We start from the raw sequence: 22177 nt of genomic DNA, 5'->3' as shown, positions 1-22177 counted from the left end.
CCCTGGTTGAGTCCTATCCTGATGAGCTCTGGGCTCTTAGCCTCGGTTCATCCAGTGGAAAATGGGAGGTGGAATAATCCACGTACCGTGCCTAGTACAGTGCCTGGCATTTGGTAAACACCACCAATGGTGGCTTTAAGTATTAGGTAAGATTGCGTCTTATTCCTCTGTGGATAAACAGTGGTCTCATGAAGAACCTCTTGTGGATTGGGTTGTAATGCCTCTATAGGAGGGTCTCGAACTCAAATTGCCGGGTCAGTCAGGTAGCATATGTGAGTGCAAAGGCTCAGATGGGGGGTTGAGTCAAATGGGAAAGCACGTGTCTGTCTAAAGAGAGCAGTTACAACTCAGGGCTAAGTAATCATCTCCTATGTATAAGATATTAGCACCTATTCCAAATACTTGAAAGACTCAGTGTGGGCTTTAAAGATAATCATTTAAGGGGTGAAATCAGCCACGAAGAAGCCCAGAAACTAGGAAGTGCAGTTTACTCCTTTGGTAGCTTTTACTGAATGAGAGGAGATGCTCTGACCAGGGGGGACCTTCAGTGCCCCTTTGCCTCTACTAGCTTTTGTCTGAGCTTAAACTCCCAGGATGGCAGTTAGAAAGCACCTCTGGGATGGCTGCATCCACCTCCCTCATGAGAGACTGGGAACTAAGAGTAAGTGCAATGTCCAAACTCTAATAGGAAGCAGTTCTGGGGAGGGCTGGGGCCAGGGCCTGGCTCCTTGGCTTTGCCACTTCCAAGCCTTGAAGGAGAGCGCAGCATAGCAGAGAGCATCGGTGGGCCTGGGCTTTGCCATGCTGCCGTCTATTGCCTTGTGCCGGCACTTGGCTGGTGGTTTGAGGGGCTATTGAAGGCTGTAGAAATGTCTGAAGCCAGTGCAGTTTCCTTTGCTGACCTTCCCATTTTACATTTTCCTTTGTGTCTGAGCTATGTGTTCTTGCCTGTCACATCTACTGGCTTTGCGGTCAAGGGTGGGGACAACTGAGTCATCACTGTACCCCCCGGAACCTCACGTGGTGCCTGGCACATAGAGGGTGCTGGCTGACGGGGTGAGGTGAGCAAAATGAATTCAAGTCCCCTGGCTCGGGACTCAAAAACGTTGAGTTTAGGAGTCTTGAAGAAAAATAGCAAATGTTTGGTGGAATTCTTTCCGCCCACCCACTGGCAAAAATAGGTGAAGGTCATCTTCCAATCTGATCACTTATAAGTGCAGTTGTGCCCTGATATGACCACCAGTGGAGGACCTTTCATTGAGGAGAAAAAAAGGGACATGGCTGTGATCTGGAGGGGAAATGATCTTTTTGTGTTGATGGTTCTGAGGAGTCAATGGAAGCATCTTCTTGCCATTTCTCTAGATGTCCCAGCCAAAGAATTTATAGGACATAAACATCATATGCTGTTTTGAAATTTAAAAAAAAAAAAAAAAAAAAGACGGGAACCAGCCAAGCTGTGGGCCCCACTTGCCTTTTAGTTTCCTATGATAGAACCCGGGGCAGGAGGAGGCCCCCAGAGTTCTGCTTGTTTCCCAAGGCTATTGAGCACAATGCTGTTTCCACTAAGACTTTTGGAGTAGTCTTGGCAGTCTTACAATATAGAGTGAAGGTGAAGTGGAACGGGAAGAACTGGTGAAGAGAATAGATGCTGTCTTGTGTTCATTTATTCTTCTGGTCGTTCATATAAAAATCATTCATTCACTCACAAAATGAAATCTGCTTTAATATTTTTCTAAATGTCTGAGGAACGCTTTTGTACCCCAAAAGAATGTCTTAGAATTAATTAGATTTTACTATTCAACTGTTGAAGTTTTAATTTTGAAACCTGTTTTCTTACAAATCTTATCTGTAAGTCAAGTATTTTTGTATGCATTAAGAACGTTTCCACTTGTTATTTGATTAGTACTTCATTAATTCAGACTTGAATTTAATTAGTACTGTTGGCAAACTTGGATAATTAAGTTTCCTTAAATATTTCATTTTATTTATTTTTTGCTGCACCGCGAGGTTTGTGGGATCTTAGTTCCCCGACCAGGGATCGAACCCAGGCCCCCAGCAGTGAGAACGCCAGGTCCTAACTACTGGACCACCAGGGATTTCCCTCCTTAAATATCTCAGATTGCATTCGTAAACTTAACATACCTGGTTTCCTCATGCTCTCCAAATGTTGGATGGGGTAGACTTTAGCAGCCTAACAAGGAAAATCTTTCTAAGCACTTAAACAACCCTTGCAAATCAAATAATTTATGACATTTATAACTTCAGTTTGTCCAAAACACTTCAATTTTTTTTGCAGTCTGAATCCAATTCTTAAATCTTTCATCTTAAAAATCTCAAATCAAAAATCAGTACTCATTTAGGTTCGAATCACAAGACTATTCTTTTTAGAGTCTCGTATATTTTTTTAAATATTATAAATATAGAGAGATCACCCCAGTGATCACAAAGCTTTCACCCTAAACTTAAGTATTAATGTTAGGATTTATTTCATTATCTCCCTTCATCTTTTTGAAACTTTCCCAGGATTTAAAGTCACTTACTCCCAACTGAGGGGAGGAAGTTTATCCTCTCGGGTGGGCTCAGAACCATCATGTGGTTTTTCTCAATCAGATTCAAGGGCAGGATGCAGGAATGGTCCAATCATAGTCCAGAACGATTGTCTGGAGCCATGGCTGAGGACACTGTAGTTCTTTCTGCCGTGTCATCTGGGTCCCTCGAGCCTCTTACCTGGAATTTTGTTTCACCTCACTGCAAACACAAATCCTCTGGGTTTCTTTCAAGTTTGAGTCATAATCATGTTTTGTAACCTCTTTCAACATTTATCGCCCGACTTGGGTCAGTAGACTTGTACCCCATCCCAGGTTGTACCTAATTTCCTTTGCCACTTGATTGGATTCAACTAATGTCCTTACTGCCTGAATGAATTCTGCATGCTTTCCACATTTTTCCTGTCTGACTCTCAACCACATGTCTGGAGTCGTTTTAGAAACAAATTGCAATTCCCCAGCAGTTAGCACAAGTATACCGAGTGACAAAAACCTAAGCAAACTCGTTTTAAGCAAAAGAAAAGAATTTTATTAGTTCTCACTGTTTGGTCTCCCAGAAGTGGCTTCTGGCTTCTGGACTGACTGGATGCAGGAGCTCATGTGATGTCATTCCTCTTGCCTCTGCTTCCCCGCCTCTGGGCTAACTGCTTTCTAAGGCAGGTAAGGATGAAGGGGCCAGTGGGTCAGAGGCAGCTCTCGGCTTCCTTTGCATTTCTTCCAGAGCTGTGTGTCATTCTCAGCATCTCCTGTGGGGGGAGTGCTCTTTTAGGCAAAGTTAAAGAGCTCGTGCCAGCACTTTGTAACTTTGTAACCGTGAAGAAGTTCCTGAACAACGTGACTCTCTAAGAGGGGGCTAGCATACCCCACGTTCTCTTGTTGGGACCACATTGTTATCACAGAGCATCTTATGGACCCAGTTTTCCTTAGGATGCTTCTTGGCACTCACTGACCTTGATCTTGGTGGCTCATGGCCATTTATAATACCCTGAATTTTAGGGAAAGGACAAGTTGGAGCTAAGTGATTTTATATCTAGATAGATCCGTCAGTGTCCCCAAAGATCCAGAAGTGAGGGAGACGTGGCTGGTTTTCCGAGTGTGGGGACAGCTCTGGTTTCGGGGACACCAAGGCCGCTCTTGTTCAGCATGGACTTCCCTTGTGTCACTGCTCCTTCCTCCTCCTTAATTTCCCCTCTCCACTCTTCTGTGGGGTAGATCATTGGTTCGCCCCTTCTGGGCCAGCTCAGTTTCAAGGACTTCCTGTAATCTCATCATAGCCTCATGATGCTCTGGGCACCGATGTGGGAAGAATCGTGTGTGTGATAAGTGCCACATGCCCCTCTGCAACAGCATCTCAGTGTTGAAAGGCCACAAAGGAAGAGCGGGTACAATTTCAAAGCAAAAAAATCTGGGGCTTGGATTCATGGGCATCTGTTGCTAAGTTCCCTCCTTCCTTGCCTCCAGCCCCACTTGTCTCTTGGCTGTCCTCTTTCTTCTTCGTTGGATTATAGGAAATTTTAGATACGTTAAATTGCTAACCCTAGAGAGCAGATGCAATTAAAGACTCATGGGATTTTCTTTTCGTCATGAGGGTGGATTAGAGTCCTTTCCCATCTGTTACGTCACCCTTTTCCCAGCAGAGCCTTCCACAGTTGTCAGCCTAGATGGTGTCATCCATGTGTCACCCATAAGGCAACTGAGGCAAGGAAGTTGTGACTTGTCAGAGGCTGAAGTGGGAGGGAGCTGGGCTCAGAATCCACTGCTGGGGCTGCATTTTGCGTCAGAACTTGCCCTGCCCGTCTCTCCTGTACGTGAGTTCAGTCAGGAGGTGTTTAATAAACACATACTGTGTGCCTGGAGATGGAGTTGATGTGAGGCTGGCATTGCTGTGGCAGCACTGCTCTGGAGGTGGGCTTCAGGGTCAGGGAGGGCTTCACTGCCAGCTCTGCCATGCATCTGCAGAGAGCCCTGGACGGCAGCTCTCACAGCCTCGAGTTTCCTCATTAGGAAGCAAGGCCACCTGTGAGGGAGTAGGAACGTTGCTGAGAATACGTGCAGATACTGTAGAGTTGGCATGTTGGCAAGTGCTCAGCCAGCGGCTGTTGTGAAAAATCGGATGATGCAGGCCAGAGGGAGCGCGTGCTCTGCAATTAGACGATTCAGCGTCTCAAGCCCAATGCCAAAGTGGACTGCACGGCACTGGGCAAAATACTTGTTCTTTCAGCCTTGATCTCTTCATTTGTCAACTGGGGAGGATAATAGGTCCCTTACAGGTGTGATAGGAAGAGTGGAGACATAAGTGATGTATCGGAAGCACCTGGCATGATGCCTGACACCTGGGATGCGCTTGTTACTATCACGAAGCAGACCCCTGCATATGCTTGGAAAGTAGGACAGACCATCATACGGAGAACAGCTAGAAAACTGCAGGAGTGCATAGAATGAACCCAAATGCGGAAGACTGTGGGGATTCAGAGGAGGGGACTGTGAGGGTGGGCCAGAGCATTTGGAGAAGTCCTTAAAGGAGGATTCCGAACCGGACGGAGCCCGGGCCAAAACAGTGTCATCACAGGGGGGGAGCCGGCTAAGACCCGGAGCTGCGGGCTGCTGCAGGGCCTGTGAATTCATCCTAAGTCCTCTCCTGAGCCCTCACACTTCCTGCCTTTATCCTCCCTACTTGAGAACCACCTTTGCATGTTTCCCCTGCACTTGTGTGGGACCCTCCAGGTGGGCTTTAGGAAGCCACATTGGCGGGCTGAAGGGAAAGGTGATGAAAACAGGTTTCCACTAAGCCTCGTCTTCCTGCCTGATCAGCAGAGCTCAGACAGGCATCCTACAAGCTGGTGGAACAAACTGAAACTTCCTCTTGAATACTTGGGGGAGTATGGGGAGCTCCTGGCTTTCTAAATCTCAGATATCGGCATTTCGTTTTTGTTGTTTGGTTTTTTTGGTTTGTTTTTTTGAGATATCATTGATGTACAATATTATTTGTTTCAGATGTGCAGCATAGTGATTCACAAATTTTTTTTAGTTTTTTATGTATTAATTTATATTTATTTTTGGTTGTGTTGGGTCTCCGTTTCTGCGCGAGGGCTTTCACTAGTTGCGGTGAGCGGGGGCCACTCTTCATCACGGTGCGCGGGCCTCTCACTGTCGCCACCTCTCTTGTGGAGCACAGGCTCCAGATGCGCAGGCTCAGTAATTGTGGCTCACGGGCTTAGGTGCTCCGTGGCATGTGGGATCTTCCTAGACCAGGGATCAAACCCGTGTCCCCTGCATTGGCAGGTGAATTCTTAACCACTGTGCCACCAGGGAAGTCCCAGAGCCACCCTCTTTACTGTGATGCCAGACGGCTCTCTATTACATCAATTTTCAGTGCACACGGGCATACGACACGGCCCACTTCCCCAGGAGGAAGCCCAGGTTCGGGAGGCTAGCATATCCCAGAGCAGGAGTGGCAGGGTCGGTATCTACACCCAGGGCTGTGTGATGATGATGCATTGACTTAACCACATTACTCCACCATTCAGCCCTCCACAGTGAGCTGTGCCTCACTGAAAGGCCTGATGCCTCAGAAACGCCAGTGTCAGAACAATTCCGCTCCTGGGTATACATCCGAAAAAACAAAAACACTAATTCAAAAAGATACGTGCATCCCAATGTTCACAGCAGCATTACTTATAATTGTCAAGATAAGGAAGCAACCTAAGTGTCCATCAACAGATGAATGGATAAAAGTGTGGTATGTACACACAATGGAATATTACTCAGTCATAAAAAAGAATGAAATTTTGCAATTTGCAACAACATGGATGGACTTAGAGGGCATTATGCTGAGCAAAATAAGTCAGACAGAAAAAGAGAGGGCTTCCCTGGTGGCACAGTGGTTGGGAATCTTCCTGCCAATGCAAGGGACATGGGTTCGAGCCCTGGTATGGGAAGATCCCACATGCTGCGGAGCAACTAAGCCTGTGAGCCACAACTACTGAGCCTGTGCATCTGGAGCCTGTGCTCCGCAACGGGAGAGGCCGCAACAGTGAGAGGCCCGCGTACCGCAATGAAGAACGGCCCCTGCTCGTTGCAACTGGAGAAAGCCCTCACACAGAAATGAAGACCCAACACAGCCATAAATAAATAAATAAATTTATTTAAAAAAAAAGAAAAGTAAAAGAGAAGTACTATATGATAGCACCTACATGTAGAATCTAAAAAAATACAGCACACTAGGGAATATAACAGAACAGGAACAGACTCACAGAACAAACGAGTGGTCACCAGTGGGGAGATGGAAGAAGCAAGGGGCAAGATGGGGTAGGGGATTAGAAGGTACAAACTACTATGTACAAAATATATAAGCTGCAAGGATATATTGTGTAGCACAAGGAGTACAGCCAATATTTTATAATAACTATAAATGGAGTATAACTTTAAAAATTGTGAATCACGGGCTTCCCTGGTGGTGCAGTGGTTGAGAATCTGCCTGCCAATGCAGGGGATACGGGTTTGAGCCCTGGTCTGGGAAGATCCCACATGCCGCGGAGCAACTGGGCCCGTGAGCCACAACTACTGAGCCCGCACTCTAGAGCCCATGAGCCACAACTACTGAGCCAGTGCTCTAGAGCCCGTGAGCGACAACTACTGAAGCCCACACGCCTAGAGCCCATGCTCCGCAACAAGAGAAGCCACCGCAATGAGGAGCCCGCACACGGAAGTGAAGAGCAGCCCCCGCTCGCCCAACTAGAGAAAGCCTGCACGCAGCAATGAAGACCCAGCGCAGCCAAAAATAAATAAATAAATTTATTTTTTAAAAAAGAGGGTGGCTCTGAAGCTGGGGCAGCTGGATCCAGGTCCTGCTCCACCTCTTACAGTCTGACCTTGTGCCAGGCGCCTTACCTTTCTAAGCCTCAGTTTCTCCACCTGTACAATAGGAAAACAGTAATCCTTCCCTTTTGTCACTCAATCAAGTAGAGCAGTGTTACACTGATGCTGGAAGCTTACTTTATAGCCTCCTCAACTTCCCACTCCCATGTGTCTAAATCAGCAAGCATTTATTGAGCACCTGCTGTGTATCTGCCACCCTGCAACCAAATAAATGAGAAAATGCAACCGGCTTGATGCTGGCCGGGCGGGGGCTGGAGGTGGCACTGCAGATAGAGGGACCAGGGACGGCCTTTCTGGGGAGGTGACTCTTCAAGTGAGAAAGAAGAAGGGACAGGTGACCAAGAAGAGGTACAGTAAATGCAAAGCCTTGAACATGAAAACCCAGAGCCAGTGAGCGATGGAGGGGGGCCCAAGACAGGACTGGACGGGGAGGCTGGATCACAGGGTCTTGAGGGCCAGAGTACAGAGTTTGGGTCCCTGAGAAGCCGCTGGAGGGTTTGAAGCAGTGGAGCAATAGATCTGATTTGTGTTTCACAGAGATCTTTCTGGCGCCGTGGGGAGAGTAGATGGTCTGGGAGCAGACGAGGAGCACAGAGCGCAGCCGGCCTATTGGCAGTCACCTAGGCAGAGCTAAGCAGCTGGGGGCGCAGGGCGCAGGGGCGGGGAGGGCCATGCACACTGGGAGAGATTCTGCAAGCAGAGGCGGGCGGACCTGGGGGTTGACTGAATGTCTTGGTGTTGGGAAGCAGGAGGCAAGGCAGAAGAAAAAAGCAGAATTATTGCTTTTGGAGATTTGACTTGAATGGTGGGGGACGATGGTCCTGATGGAGTTGAGGGTTGAGAAATGGACTCTATTTTCAATGCATCCTGGGATATTATTAGAGTTAGAACTGCCAATGGAGTTGGTGGGTTTTGCTGACTTTTGCACTTTCCTTCCCTTGGCTTTTTTGCTCCAGGAGTGGAGTCCAGGGAATTCACATAGCAGTTCTTTCTCCCGCTCTGAGCCCCAGGGAGGGTGCCACTGCTGTCTCTTTCTCTGCCCCACTGTCAGCTCCAGCCCCCAAACCCACTGCTCCTCCGCTGGCTCTAGGCCTGGCAGGTAGCCCTTGGCCTTTCTGAAGTTCCCGAGATGAAGCTGAGGATGGGGTAGGCAGGGTGTAGGTGTCCAGCCACGTCTGCTCAGGGAGGTGCCCACCCTTCAGGGGAAGGTACACATCAGCCACTTCACCCAGCTGCCAGACGAAACGGATGGATGGCACCCTTGAAGATGAGTCACATCAGAGGCAAAGGAGCTCTGTCTGGGGCTTTGCGACACCAGAGCCTTCGGGGATGGTACACACTTGTCTGTATCATCAGACGCTGCTGAGCTGACGCAGTGTGGTCTTGGTGCTCAGGCTGTGTTTGTCTTGGCAGCTGGGATGACAGCAGCTCCGTCAGCAGCGGGATCAGCGACACCATAGACAACCTCAGCACGGATGATATCAACACCAGCTCCTCCATCGGCTCCTATGCCAACACGCCTGCCTCCTCGCGTAAGAGCCTGGATGTCCAGGTAAGGAACAGGGTCCCTCCCAGAGCCCCTGCCAGCAGAGAGCCTTGGGCTTGTGGGCCAAGGGGGCTGTTTGGGGTGCACAGAATCTCCAGGTCCGTGAGATGAGGCCCGACCTCCTGCTTGATGCCTGTGCTCTTATGTCTTCACTCTGTCCTCTACCTGCAGGGAGAGGGTGGGGTCCAGCATCGGGGTACGCTAAACGGGAGTGGGGAGACTCACCGCTCTCACTGTGGTGGCCTTGGCAAATCCTGTTTCCTTCCCGGACCTCAGTTTCATCATCTATTTGGAAAAAAAAGAAAGAAAAAGGATGTTGGACTCAACTGGCCGTTCTTAGTCTGGAGTGCGCGCCCATGGCATTCGTCTGATCCCTCAAGAGTGCTGGGGTGGGAAGAACGTTAAGAAGCCTGGGCTGGAAGACCAGTACGTCCCAACAGATCTGTGGGTCGTATCCTCCTGCCAGTGTATTGTACTTGGCCCACGGTATCACTCTTCTTTTAAATGGGGTGGCATGTCAAGTTTTTTAAAGTTCATCACTTCACATGATAGTGAGCTTCTGGTTTCTCTTGAAAAATCAGAAGATATCGCCTCCCAGAGTCTATATTCTCCACAACCAACAGATGTCCAGGTGTCCCCGCCTTTGGACAGGGCGCGCATGCCGCTGTGTGCCAACCAGCTACACCCTTCAAATACCTGCCTGTCCTGAGGCACTTGAGTTTCCAACCCCTGCTTTAAACTCTCTGGTTTAGTGTTTCAGATGCAGTGCTTCCAAAGCAGTTTTGTGTAGGTGTGTTTGCTTCCCCTCATAGCATCCCTCAGTGGTCAGGGGGATTGGTTCTAATAAGCCCATTTTACTAGTGGACAAGCGAGTTGCCATCCTCACCACCAGTCCCCACAGTGGCACTGGCATATATGGACTGGAATCCTTTTCAGGATGAGTCCCTCCCACCAGTGGGGCCCGCTGCCTCGGGTGAACCCATGTGAAGGTCTGATGGGGATGGAGTCTCCCAGAGGGACCTTTTGAGGGCAGAGCTGACACAGCCCCTTCTTTCACTCCCTTCCTTTCACATCCGCTTCCTTCCTCCGCTCTGTCTCACTCGGGGCAGATAGGAGCTGCTTTGGGAATCTCTTTGCTTTCAAAGGTATCTTTCTCTTTGAGGACAGGGCTAAATGAAGGATGTGTCAGAGTGTGGGATTAATTCTGTACCACAGAAACGTAAACACAGACTGCCTGATGAAATCTATTAGGTGTTGCCTCTGGGATTGCCTGTGACTTCTTGAGTTTTCATTTTTAGCCTGAATTTCTAATTATCATTGGCAAACAAGGGTGGGTTGTGGCGGTTAAGGGAAAAAAACTACCCAAATGAAGGGAGCCCAGAGATTTGGGGGGTACTGATAATGTGCCACATCTTGATCTGAGGGGTAGTTATGTACGTTAATTTCAGAAAATTTCTTCCAATTATATACTTAAGATTGTACATTCGGTATATGAATGCTATACCTTAATTTTATAAAAGTTAATTAAAAAAACCAAAAAAACCTCTAAGCCACACCACCAACTGATCACTGTTTAATTAGTTATTAGACACAAGTTAGAAACACCCAGCCAGACTGTGTCCCTACCACTTGCCAAATGTTATAATATCCACAGTTTCCGGGACTTCCCTGGCGGTCCAGTGGTTAGGACTGGGTGCTTTCACTGCCGTGGCCCAGGTTCATTCCCTGGTCGGGGAACTAAGATCCTGCATGTCGTGGGGCACAGCCAAAAAAAAAAAAAAATCCACCGTTTTCCTTTCCTTGTGGACACTAATTTTTTTTTTTTTTTTTTCTGAGACTCATTTTAATTTCAAGGTAACAACAACCAAGCTTCTAGACAGTTCTTAGATACAGAGCTGGGGGACTAAGAGAGAAGGAGAGACAGACAGAGACAGAGAGGAGAGAGAGATCTATAAATCAGGAGGTTTCTCTCTTGTTTACGTGCAAGGTAGGAAGAAGCTTGCTCCTAAAACGCTCACTGAGCCAACAAAACATTGTTGGAACAGTCTCCTTGTCTTTGTTCCCTTCCCACAAACCTGGAGTTAGAATCTGTTTTCCACGTTGATACAGAGTAACCATCTGGGATTTACAAATGATACATTTGAATTTGGTTACTGTCAAGGCCCCCCCCCGCCCCGCCCTTGACCAGCTCTTTGCTTTCATTTAGCAAATGTCACATCAGAAAAGCTTCAAGAATATTACACAACATGTCTTTTGACCAAGATCAGAAAGATAACATCAAGGGTTGTAAAGAATTTACTATTGGGCTTCCCTGGTGACGCAGTGGTTGAGAGTCTGCCTGCCGATGCAGGAGATACGGGTTTGTGCCTGTCCGGGAAGATCCCACATGCCGCGGAGCGGCTGGGCCCATGAGCCATGGCCGCTGAGCCTGCGCTTCTGGAGCCTGTGCTCCGCAATGGGAGAGGCCACAACAGTGAGAGGCCCGCGTACCGCAAAAAAAAAAAAAAAGAATTTACTATTTATTGGGTTGTTTTTTTGCTCTATAACTACTTGAGTTTAAAATATTTAAATAAAAATTAAGCAAGTAGGTCTTGGAATAAAATAAATGTAGACTTGCACCCATAGTTACAAAGAGTCCTGCTGAGATGGTTTCTTTGGCATCCCTTTGTTCCTGTCCAGGGAGCATCTGCAAATAGCTGAATCCACATAAATTGCAGCCTTCTCCCCTCCTCCCCTGTACCACTCTGAGGAAGGCTAGGGGCCATCACTCCTCTCGGGGCAGCGTCACGCAGCGGGAAGGTGTGCACTGCCATCCTCCCCGGGGCTCATTCAGGTTCCCATCACATATGGGTTTCCCTGGACAAATGGGCAGCACAAAGCATCCCAGGCGAGGCATGGAAAGGCAGGAAGAAGTAGCCCAGTGTGTCCACTGGGAAAGCAGGTTGAGGACAGCTTGCCTGCCTGAGTTTATTTGAAAAGCCTCTGAAGACCAGCCAAAAGGAAGTACATCTAAGGAACAGGGGAGCTGTCGTCTGGAAGCCTGAGGAACAGCCTCATTTAGTTGCTTGAGAGAGGCGGCAGCCGGTAACAGAGGAGCGGTCCTTGGGGGATGGAAGTCCCCTTAGTCTGTGAGTGACTGTCTCCTCAAGGATGTCGAGGAGCACGGGGAGGGTCTTTGATGGGGCACTCGTGCCCAGATACCCACTGCTTCTCAGTGTTCTGGGCAAAGCATCTCCCTGCCTGGGGTCTGACAGCCTCTTGACCAACTTTCTCCAGGAGAGCTGGTGAGTCTGGCTGCAGTGTCAGGGAAAAGGTACGGCCTTTGAAGTCAGGGTTGAGCTCCTAGCTCTGTGGCATCCTTGGATAAGCTCAACCTCTCCAAGCCTCTGCCTCCCCGTGATTACATAAAATCACAGTAACTAGGCTTATCTTGAAGGGTGAGTGTGAGAGCGATATGGACATTCTTTATCTGAACATGCTTTCAGATAAATGAGCCTAATTCGTTTTCTTTTTTCTTTTTTTTTTTCTGGCTGTGCCACTCTGCTTACGGGATCTCAGTTCCCCGACCAGGGGTTGAACCCCGGCCCTCTGCAGTTGAAAGCGCTGAGTCCTAACCATTGGACCTCCAGGGAATTCCCTCAGAACCTAATTCTCAGTAGTTGCTCAGATGGTTCATTTCGTTTGTTTCCTTTCCTTTCCATTTCCTTTTCCTTTTTCCCTTTCCTTCCTTCCTTCCTTCCTTCCTCTATATTACCTATACCTCTGCTTCTTTCCTCCATTCATGTCAGGAACCAAAAGTTGACTGTTATTCATGTCCTTTCTTTGTAGTGTCAGAGCATTTTTTTTTTTTTTTTTGCGGTACGCGGGCCTCTCACTGCTGTGGCTTCTCCCGTTGCAGAGCACAGGCTCCGGATGCGCAGGCTCAGCGGCCATGGCTCACAGGGCCAGCCGCTCCACGGCATGTGGGATCTTCCCGGACCGGGGCACGAACCCGTGTCCCCTGCATCAGCAGGCGGACTCTCAACCACTGCGCCACCAGGGAAGCCCTGTCAGAGCATTTTGTCTTAAGTTTTGCAGCATTTTGTTTTTAGGACAGTGTGTTGGTGGCAGAAGACTTCTCACACATGAACATCACTTCTCCACATCCCTTTCATCTATCTCTTCCTGTCCTTGTGACTCGGCATTTTCTCTCAGTCTGTGGAAGGTTCCATTCCAGGTGCCAAGGTACAAAAAAGGCATATGTCAAGATTCCTCTCATTTTCACTGCCTTTGAAATTTTAATAAAATATACAAGGGGGAAAAAGTGGTAATTCCATGTGAGTTTACTTTTGGCTACTGAAGGAACAAAATTCTGAATTCTGTGGCAAGGATTCCTGTCCTGTGTGACCTTGAGTAATCCTGGGCTCTCTGGATGCTCTCGGGTGATGGTCTGGACGTAAGGATAGGGTTTGGCTGGGGTGTGGGTGGGGCACCCCTTGTGCCACCTGCTGGGTCCTGCTGCTCCTGACTTGAGGCAAGTTACCTTTCCTCTTCACACCTGTGCTTTCCTTGTCTGTCAAATACAGATAAAAGTGCAAGTTTAGAGGATTAGATGAGCTAATAATGTGTGCAGAGGCACCCAGTGCCCAGTAAGAAAGGCGGCAGGTAATGATGCTGACGCTGATCCTAGTTTCTGTTATTACTGGGACTCAGACTTTAGCCAGTGTAGCATCTCAGTCTGCGGGGGATGGTGTGGGCTTGAAGACGGCAGCGTCTCTGGCTTCTTAGAGGCTTGTGGCCTAAGAGCACAAAAGACAAGTACCCTGTTCACCTTAATGCAAGACAGAAATAGATTAAATGCTAAAGTGCCGGAGATTTTCAGAGGGGGGAGAGTTGGTGACAAAAGAGCCACTGTTAAAATTGAGTCCCTCCACCTTGAGCTCATTGCGCCCACCGTCAGCTCTCTGAGACACCTGTCTGTTATCACCCCTGTTTCACGCACAAGGTAACAATCTCAAAGAAGCTCAGCCACTTCCTTCAGGGTCACACACAGCACAGGAGGGAGTTGCAGCACCTAGTACTTGACCTCAAGTCTGTCCGACCCCAAGCCCACGCTCTTCCCTCCACCTCCCGCCCCATGGCTGCACCTCGTTCCTCAGCGCCTTGGTTCCATCCTCTCGCTCTCAGAAGACGGGCCTCCCCTCTTCAGTCTCTGGGGAACCTGGGCCCTCAGGGGAGAACTCTCCCATCTTCCAGGCCCTCTTCCTCCTTGAGTGTGGCTGTTTCCCTGCCTTCCCTCTTGGATGCTGAAGGAGTAAGTGGGCTTACAGTAGGAGTAGCTACAGAAAGGAGGTACCACTTGAGATGGGCACAGCTGGCAAAGGGGAGGGTGCAGCTCTTTGTACATCCCATGTGGCTGTCCTGCTGGCCCTCCTGTTGTAAGCTCTGGGGGCAGAGAGCCTGGCCCTTCTTCATCTTTTAATCCCTCCTGGTGCCACCACATGACCTGGCACACAGCTCAGCAGGGATTTGCTAAGGAGATGTGAACTCACAGCCAGTGTAATGTCCCGGGGCAGAGGCCGCTGTGCGGAGAGCAGCTGGGAAGCCTACCACCCTGGACCACATACATTGCGGGGCTGTGATGGTTGGATGATTGTTCTTTCCAGAGGGGGATTCAACTGTAGTCCCAGACCAGGGATGTGTGCACTCTCTCTGCCACTGGGGTGGAATCAGTTCTGGAGGTCCCACCCAGAGGCTAGGCTGGAACTGCTCCAGAATTGGAGCTGGGGAACCACCGGCCAGCCAGGGTGGAAGGAGAATCTACTGGGTGTAGGTGTTATGTTAGGTGCCCCTGGACATGCAGCATCCTCAAGTCCTTGGACTTGTTCTCCAGGAAGGCAGCATAGCCTGATGGCTAAAATATGGACTCTGCACTCAGGCTCCCTGGAATCCTTGCACCGTGTGATCTTGGGCAATTTTCCTTTCCACTCTGTGCCTCAGTGTTCTCATGTAAAATCGAGACTACGAACTGTAACCTCCTCATAGGTTTCTGGTGAAGATTAAATTAAATGGTACATGTAAAGCACTTTAGCCCAGTGCCTAGCACATAGTAAATGTTTAGTAAATTTTAATTGTTACTGCTCCTACTATTAGCATCACTATAATTTGATCAGGGAAAATAACGTATAAGAGCATTAAAGGAATAATTAATGCAGTACCCCAGGATGTGGTATGTACTAAGTTTTCAGTACCTCTTAGAGTGTAAAAGAATGTGTTAGAATGTACTTGAACATAAGCTCCAGGAGGTTGATGATTCGTATTGATATTTTGTTCTCATTAATTGTAGTATTCCCAGTACCCAAAAGCTTGCTTGGCACACAGCGGTACCGGTAAATATTTGTTGAGTGAATGTTTCCAAAGCCAAGATATTTTCTGCCTCAGGGCCTTTGCACACACTCTTCCCTCTACCTGGCATGCTCCTCCCTAAACTCTTCTCTCGGTAAGTTTCTGCTCATTCTTTAGGACACTTCTTCAAAAAGGCCTTACCAGACCACTGTACTTACCCCCATCATCATGATCTAAATTACATCACTGCCTGTAATTTTCTCTCAGACTCCTTGTCTTTTTCCATTTATTTCTTTTATATTTCCAATCCCTGCCTCTTTCACTGGATCATAAACTTCAGAAGGGTTGGGAACCAATCTTACTCACAGGTCCTCAGACCCGCCATAGTGCCCGGCAAACCACGGGCATGGAGGAAATTCTGGTTGAATGAATACACTGGAAGATTTAGAGGAAGGAACACGGGCTGGTGTAGTTGGGACACGGAGCAAGTACCGTGAGTTTCCACTTCTCTGTAAAACTGAGATGAAGACAGTTCTACTTACCTGCTTACCCTCCTTGACCAGACAGCGGTCGGGATCGGATGAGGTCGTTTTGTTAAAGTGTGCTGTAGCTCGAGAAGCATGTGTTCGCCGACCGATTTGCTCATTTCCTCACCAAGCCTGATTGCGTGCCTGCTGTGGGGACGCCTCTGTCTCTGTCCTTTGCCGCAGCTGAACGACGAGCTTCTTGCAGCCCAGGAGTGTTTCTGTCGTCCTCTCTGTGCCTGGTACCTCGTGGAAATGTTTGAGGAATGACCAAACAACTGAAGGCACCCATGAGGTGGCTGAGGGAGAGGGGGGAGGCTGTGGTGGTGATAGAGAGGCGATTGAACTTGGGCTGCTTGTCTGTATGTATCTTTGCTCCCACTTAGCCAGCGTATTCCGTGCAGGAAGCCATCGGTACTAATCTCGAGTGACGAGCATCAGGCCAGATTCTTGCCAGGGGGTCGTTTTGATTTGCTACCTTGCTGGTGTTGCCCACGCTTGGTAGTTAAGTACAGCAAATATGGGACCTGTATCGCAGGGGAGCCGCCCTAAACTGCTGCTGACCACCCTTCCCCATTCACTGCACTGCTTCTCCCCGCTGAAATCTGCTCAGACTGGCCCCAACCCCTAGGGAGGCCCCCAAAGCTTTCTGGTTAGCGAGTTATGGCTTTTAACTGCAGCACATGATTAACCATCACGCTTCTGTCCCCTCCTGGGCTCCGTGGCCAGCAGGTCAGGCCTCTTCCAAAGAAAGCTGGCTAATTATATCCCCCGTCTGCACAAAATCCCACAAGAGGAGGCAGCAGCGGCATATGAATGGAGCTGGGTGGGAGCACATGGTGTCGTGGGGAGGAAGTGGCTTCTGAGGCTTCGCCTCCTCTCGGCCCCTCTCTCTCCCTGATTCGAGGGGAGCTAGCAGCCGCCCTCTCTCGCTCGCTCTCGGTGCGTTAGACTGTGGCGCTGTGCTCGATCCAGAGATCTGGCTGCCACTGGAGTGATCGGGAGCTCTTGAACAAAGGGAAATGGGCTGGGAGGCCGTGAGCTGGGTAGAGCTCGGGCTGCCGGAGCTCGAGGAGGCTGGTCGCCAAGTGGCAGAGCTGGTGGCTGAATTTTTGTCACAGCTCCGTCCACTGGTTCTCCTCCATGGGGCTCTGTCCCTCGTTTTCCTCTGGCTCTTTTTACTCTCCTCCCTCACTCCCTTTTAGGACATATTCGTATTCTTTACCTTCCTTGGACCCAACATATCAGGCTTCCTAACAAGATAACCAGAGTACAAGGCCCAAACATTTTAAAGTGGTCATCTGTTATTTTTCCCTTAACTTGTCCAGGGCATGGGCATTTTTGCTCTGGGGTGAGGGGCCCTCTAGCCTGGGGTTTGAGAAAGACTAATTCAGAGGGTCTCCTTCGCAGACCGACGCTGAGAAGCACTCACAGGTGGAGAGGAATTCCCTGTGGTCTGGCGATGACGTCAAGAAGTCAGACGGAGGGTCAGACAGCGGCATAAAGATGGAGCCGGGGTCGAAGTGGAGGCGGAATCCTTCTGATGTGTCTGACGAGTCGGACAAAAGCACGTCGGGCAAGAAGAACCCCGTCATCTCTCAGACAGGCTCGTGGCGGCGAGGCATGACAGCTCAGGTGGGCATCACCATGCCGAGGACGAAGCCGGCTGCCCCGGCAGGCACGCTGAAGACCCCAGGAGCTGGTGAGTCAGAGGCATGTGTGGGCACTTGTCATTTTCAAAACCTGAACCGCAGTCACTGTAGCGAGGGCTTGATGATATTTTTAAATCCCTATAAAATGCACAGGTATTTCTTCTTAGGGTTTAGACTCTGCTCATAGCCAGCTTTCAGAAAGGTTCACATCCCTACCTTTCTCCAAGTGGAAGTATGTAAGCATGAGAGCCTCTGAAATTCTGAAGATGGTTCAACTGCCGAGACATGTTGAATCGGTTTAAGCATGTGCTGGGTCAGAGCTAACATACCCAGTGAAGGCTATTCAAGAGCACGTGGTTAGGAGCTGTCGGTGTGTTGAATTGACGTTGTCCATGATTTAAGGATGTATGTAAAGGAGGGCAGTGTTTTTGCAGGAAGGTGGGGTACCCCTTGAAAATGATAGGGACAGCTTTTCAATGGACAGAGGGAGAATGGCCAATAAAACACAAGGTCTCTTTCCCAGACATATCAGTAATTGGCTGGCTTTGCTTTATTCTGGGTAAATCTAGACTGCTTTGCGAATGAGGAAAACCATTGACATCCCCTAAAAGCCTCACGGTGACAGTTGTAGACGCGCTTATCTTTATAAAAAGCTCTTTCCTCTGTCTTCCAAGGGGACTGCTTTCCCCCAGGAGAAAGCGAGCTAGTTCTTTGGAGGAGGGGAGAATTTTAAACAGTCAGCTGGCGGAGCTGACTTCTTGGTCTGCAGGCTAACCTTTCTGATCTCTCTCTCAGGAAAAACAGATGATGCAAAGGTGTCTGAGAAAGGAAGGCTGTCTCCCAAAGCCTCCCAGGTGAAGCGCTCCCCGTCAGATGCTGGCCGCAGCAGTGGTGATGAATCCAAGAAACCCCTCCCCGGCAGCTCCAGGACGCCCACTGCCAACGCCAACAGCTTTGGGTTCAAGAAGCAGAGTGGCTCTGCCGCTGGTTTGGCCATGATCACAGCCAGTGGGGCCACTGTCACCAGCAGGTCAGCCACACTGGGCAAAATCCCAAAGTCGTCCGCACTTGTCGGTCGGTCCACCGGTCGGAAGACAAGCATGGATGGGGCTCAGAATCAGGATGATGGGTATCTGTCTCTTAGCTCCCGGACAAATTTACAGTACCGGAGTCTGCCAAGGCCCAGTAAATCCACCAGCCGGAATGGGGCTGGGAACAGGTCTAGTACCAGCAGCATAGATTCCAACATCAGTAGCAAGTCAGCAGGCCTGCCGGTGCCCAAGCTGAGGGAGCCTTCCAAGACAGCCCTGGGCAGCTCTCTGCCAGGTCTGGTCAACCAGACCGATAAGGAGAAAGGCATCTCATCCGACAACGAGAGCGTGGCTTCCTGTAACTCAGTGAAGGTGAACCCGGCAGCCCAGCCTGTGTCTAGTGCGGCTCAGGCCACTCTCCAGCCAGGGTCCAAGTACCCTGACGTGGCCTCTCCCACACTCCGCAGGTAAGTGGGTAAATGGCACTGAGCGGAACTGGAATACGTGGAGTGGCATCCTGGATTAATAACTTCCTGTTTTCTTAGCTGAAGCCGCCTCTGGTTTTCTCCACTTCAGTCCTTGGGTAAAGCTGTTTGGTTGGATGCTGCCAGCAATTCTGCTCAACTGATTATTTTCCCATGTTGGCGTGAAAAACATAAGCCTCTGGAATCAATCATCCTGGGTTTGAATCCTAGGTCCACCTTAATTAGCCACCATGTAACCTCTCTTAATACTTCTGCCTCCGTTTTCTCATCTGTAAAATTGGGATGATGATACCTACCTACAGGTTCTTGTGTCCATTAATCTACGTAGCTACATCTGGCCCATAGTAAGTGCTCAATAAAAGTTAGCTACCATCGAAGATGAGATCCTAATACTCCCTTAGATCTGGAAGCAGTTTTGTTTTTAATCTGTGGCTCAGATTCCTCATCTTTATGCCAGACAGTGGCATAATGGCCAGATCTTTTCCCCAAATAGTCCAGTATCCCCCGCATACTTTTTTATACTGCACGCGTAATTCCAAATCAGTGTCTGAAATTTTAGCTTCCTTTAAAAAAAGAAAAAAGAACAACTCAAAGCAGAAGCGTTTTTGAAAAAGAGAATTTGATTTCCTATTACCTGAAAAGGCATTTTCCTGTACTTCCACAACGGGTGGAAATTTGTACGTTAAAATTGATGCTTCGCTTTAAACTGCAGCTGCATAGAGCAGAGTTCATCCTACCTTTTCAGGAACTTTCTTGTCGTAAGAAAGAGTAAGTCCAAGGATAGAAAACTTAGCAGTGAAAAAATAAAAATTATGTGCACATGTACATATTTGGGGATGAATGGGAATGTTTGCAAAGCCTTCAGAAGAAGCATTCCACATGAAAGGTATAATGCAGCAGTTCACTGTTCTTTGTCTAGACTTGATTATTAGAATTTCAGCAATGATTATTTTTTCAGGGGAAAGTCTTATTGGGCTGCTCTTTGTTGTTTTAACAGGTTGCCTTGTAAATGAAAATTTTCTCTGCTTCTTGCCTCAAGTATTATATGTAATATTCGCTCTTTGGTATTATAGATTTCCTTTAGTAACTACAAAGGCATTTTATTAGACCCTTAGGCTAGTGTAATAGAATACTTGAAAATGCATGCAGCTTCTTAGGCTGTGAATTGAGCACCTTTCAGCCCACTCCTAGCAATTACATTTTTCCTGAATTGTTAAGGTGTTCTGAATTCTCTCGTTGTGCATTAGTATGAAGAAGAGGAACCTTAGGTGAAGTGTGGTAGCTCTCTTCAAATGGTTTGAAGGACTAACAGACAAAAGATGGGGCTTTTTCTGTGTAGTTACACATAGCAGGATTAGGAGCAAGGCATAAAAGTTGGAAGAAGGTGGGTTAGATTTTGGTTTTGTAACAATTGGAAGTGCTTGGCAACGGAGCCAGTTAGCCTTTGGAGTATAAAGTAGTGAGGTCCCTGACACTGGAGGTGTGTAAGTACTCTAAAGCCAAGGTTCTGCAGCAGGATAGTTCTTTCTCTGTCACCAGGCAAAAAGTGTTCCTCTTCTGTCACCAGACATTGTAGTGAGGGTTGGTTATGCGTTTGTTTATTTTTACAACAATTGGGATTTGTAACAACTCTTTGGAGAGGCCGGAGGTCAAACTCACACCACTTTGACTAGCTGGGTGAAAGGCAACCTGCCTATCATAGTATGTGGTAGTATCGTCTCTTTTCGGAGATACCTGTTCCATGACAGGTTTAGTGGATAGAATAAAGCCGTTACATTTCTAGAGTATGTACTGTCCTTTGACTTTAAGACAGTTTCCCCATCCTACCAGAGAACCCTCTGCCAACGGAAGAGGGAAGTGTCTGTGCCATTCCCTGTGTTCTGACAGCACATTTGTGGTCATGAGCAGTGGGGGAGATGACATGCAATGGCATTTCTGTGTGTCTGTCACAGAGACACAGTTCACACCCAGCGTGTCTGGTTGAACATCTTGTGAACCCCACAAGGTATGTGTGTATCACTGGACAGTACTAGTTCTCTGGACCTAAAAGACACATCTTTCAGGCTGGGCTTTCATGTGAGAATACATCTGAGAGGCTGCATTGCCCAGGCCGCCTCCAGATCCAGCCTCCTGTTCTTGATTCTGCATGTTTGCTTAGAGATCAAAGAAACCAACTCCTTTGGAGCTGAACGGTCATAAACGGAGTGCCTGCTTTGTGCCTGGGGTCATGGATACAAAGGTGGTCTTTTCCCTTGAGATGTTTCCTGGGCAAGGGCAGTTTTCTAGTTACTCTATTTATGGAAAGAAAGGAAAGCAAGATGTTGGACCAGTGAGGGATAGGCCTGTAGAAAATTACTCCCCGTCTCCCTTTGGCTCAGGTAGATCCAGGGTCTCAGCAGCATCCTAGAACTTGAAGGTGGAGCCTTTGCTCCACCAGTGCCCTGGCCCGCTGTGTGGCAGCCTTTCCCAGGGGAGCGCCTCGAGCTGTAGAAAGGACTGCGCCTCCCTCCCCAGGGACTCTCACTAGCTCCTGTGCCCTGCCCTCCTCTGACGGCCGGCGTCCCTGGGCTTTGGGTGTTCAACCCGTGTAAACCTTTGTCTCTTCGCAGACTCTTTGGTGGGAAGCCTACCAAGCAAGTGCCCATCGCCACAGCCGAAAACATGAAAAACTCGGTGGTCATCTCCAACCCTCATGCCACCCTGAGCCAGCAAGGTAACTTAGAGTCCCCCTCGGGCAGCGGCGTCCTGAGCAGCGGCAGCAGCAGCCCTCTCTACAGTAAGAACGCAGACAGCACCCAGTCCCCCCTGGCCTCCAGCCCCAGCTCCGCCCACTCGGGCCCCTCCAACAGCCTCACGTGGGGCACCAACGCCAGCAGCTCCTCGGCCGTTAGCAAGGACGGCCTGGGCTTCCAGTCGGTCAGCAGCCTCCACACCAGCTGCGAGTCCATTGACATCTCCCTGGGCAGCGGAGGGGCGCTGAGTCACAACTCCTCCACCGGCCTCATTGCCGCCTCTAAGGATGACGCCCTGACCCCCTTTGTCAGAACCAACAGTGTGAAGACCACACTGTCGGAAAGGTTGGTGCTGTGTATTTGGCTGCCTTTATCTCCCCGAAAGACGCCCTTCCGGGAGTCCAAAGATTATGTCAGGAAGCCCAAGTGTTAGCTCACCTTTGCTGGGAGATTTCTCTC

General features: G+C 48.9%; 1 protein-coding gene across 12 annotated transcripts in view; it reads left to right on the top strand.

Moving 5' to 3' along the window:
• NAV2 (neuron navigator 2) overlaps positions 1 to 22177 on the top strand; it is a 403679-nt gene that overhangs the window by 316060 nt on the left and 65442 nt on the right. For all 12 annotated transcript variants that reach the window (XR_010946112.1, XM_067749641.1, XM_067749643.1 and 9 more), the window contains 4 exons: positions 8838 to 8976; positions 17229 to 17520; positions 18266 to 18968; positions 21596 to 22063. Coding sequence is in view for 11 of the 12 variants with exons in the window: in XM_067749641.1 (XP_067605742.1) it covers positions 8838 to 8976; positions 17229 to 17520; positions 18266 to 18968; positions 21596 to 22063 (1602 nt within the window). In the remaining variant the exon portion in view is untranslated. The remainder of the gene's footprint in view (positions 1 to 8837; positions 8977 to 17228; positions 17521 to 18265; positions 18969 to 21595; positions 22064 to 22177) is intronic.

The sequence above is a fragment of the Pseudorca crassidens genome, chromosome 9, assembly GCF_039906515.1.
Source record: "Pseudorca crassidens isolate mPseCra1 chromosome 9, mPseCra1.hap1, whole genome shotgun sequence".
In the NCBI taxonomy this organism is placed as follows: domain Eukaryota; kingdom Metazoa; phylum Chordata; class Mammalia; order Artiodactyla; family Delphinidae; genus Pseudorca; species Pseudorca crassidens.
The sequence above is the reverse complement of the archived record's forward strand: the minus strand, read 5'-3'. Positions and strand labels throughout refer to the sequence as shown.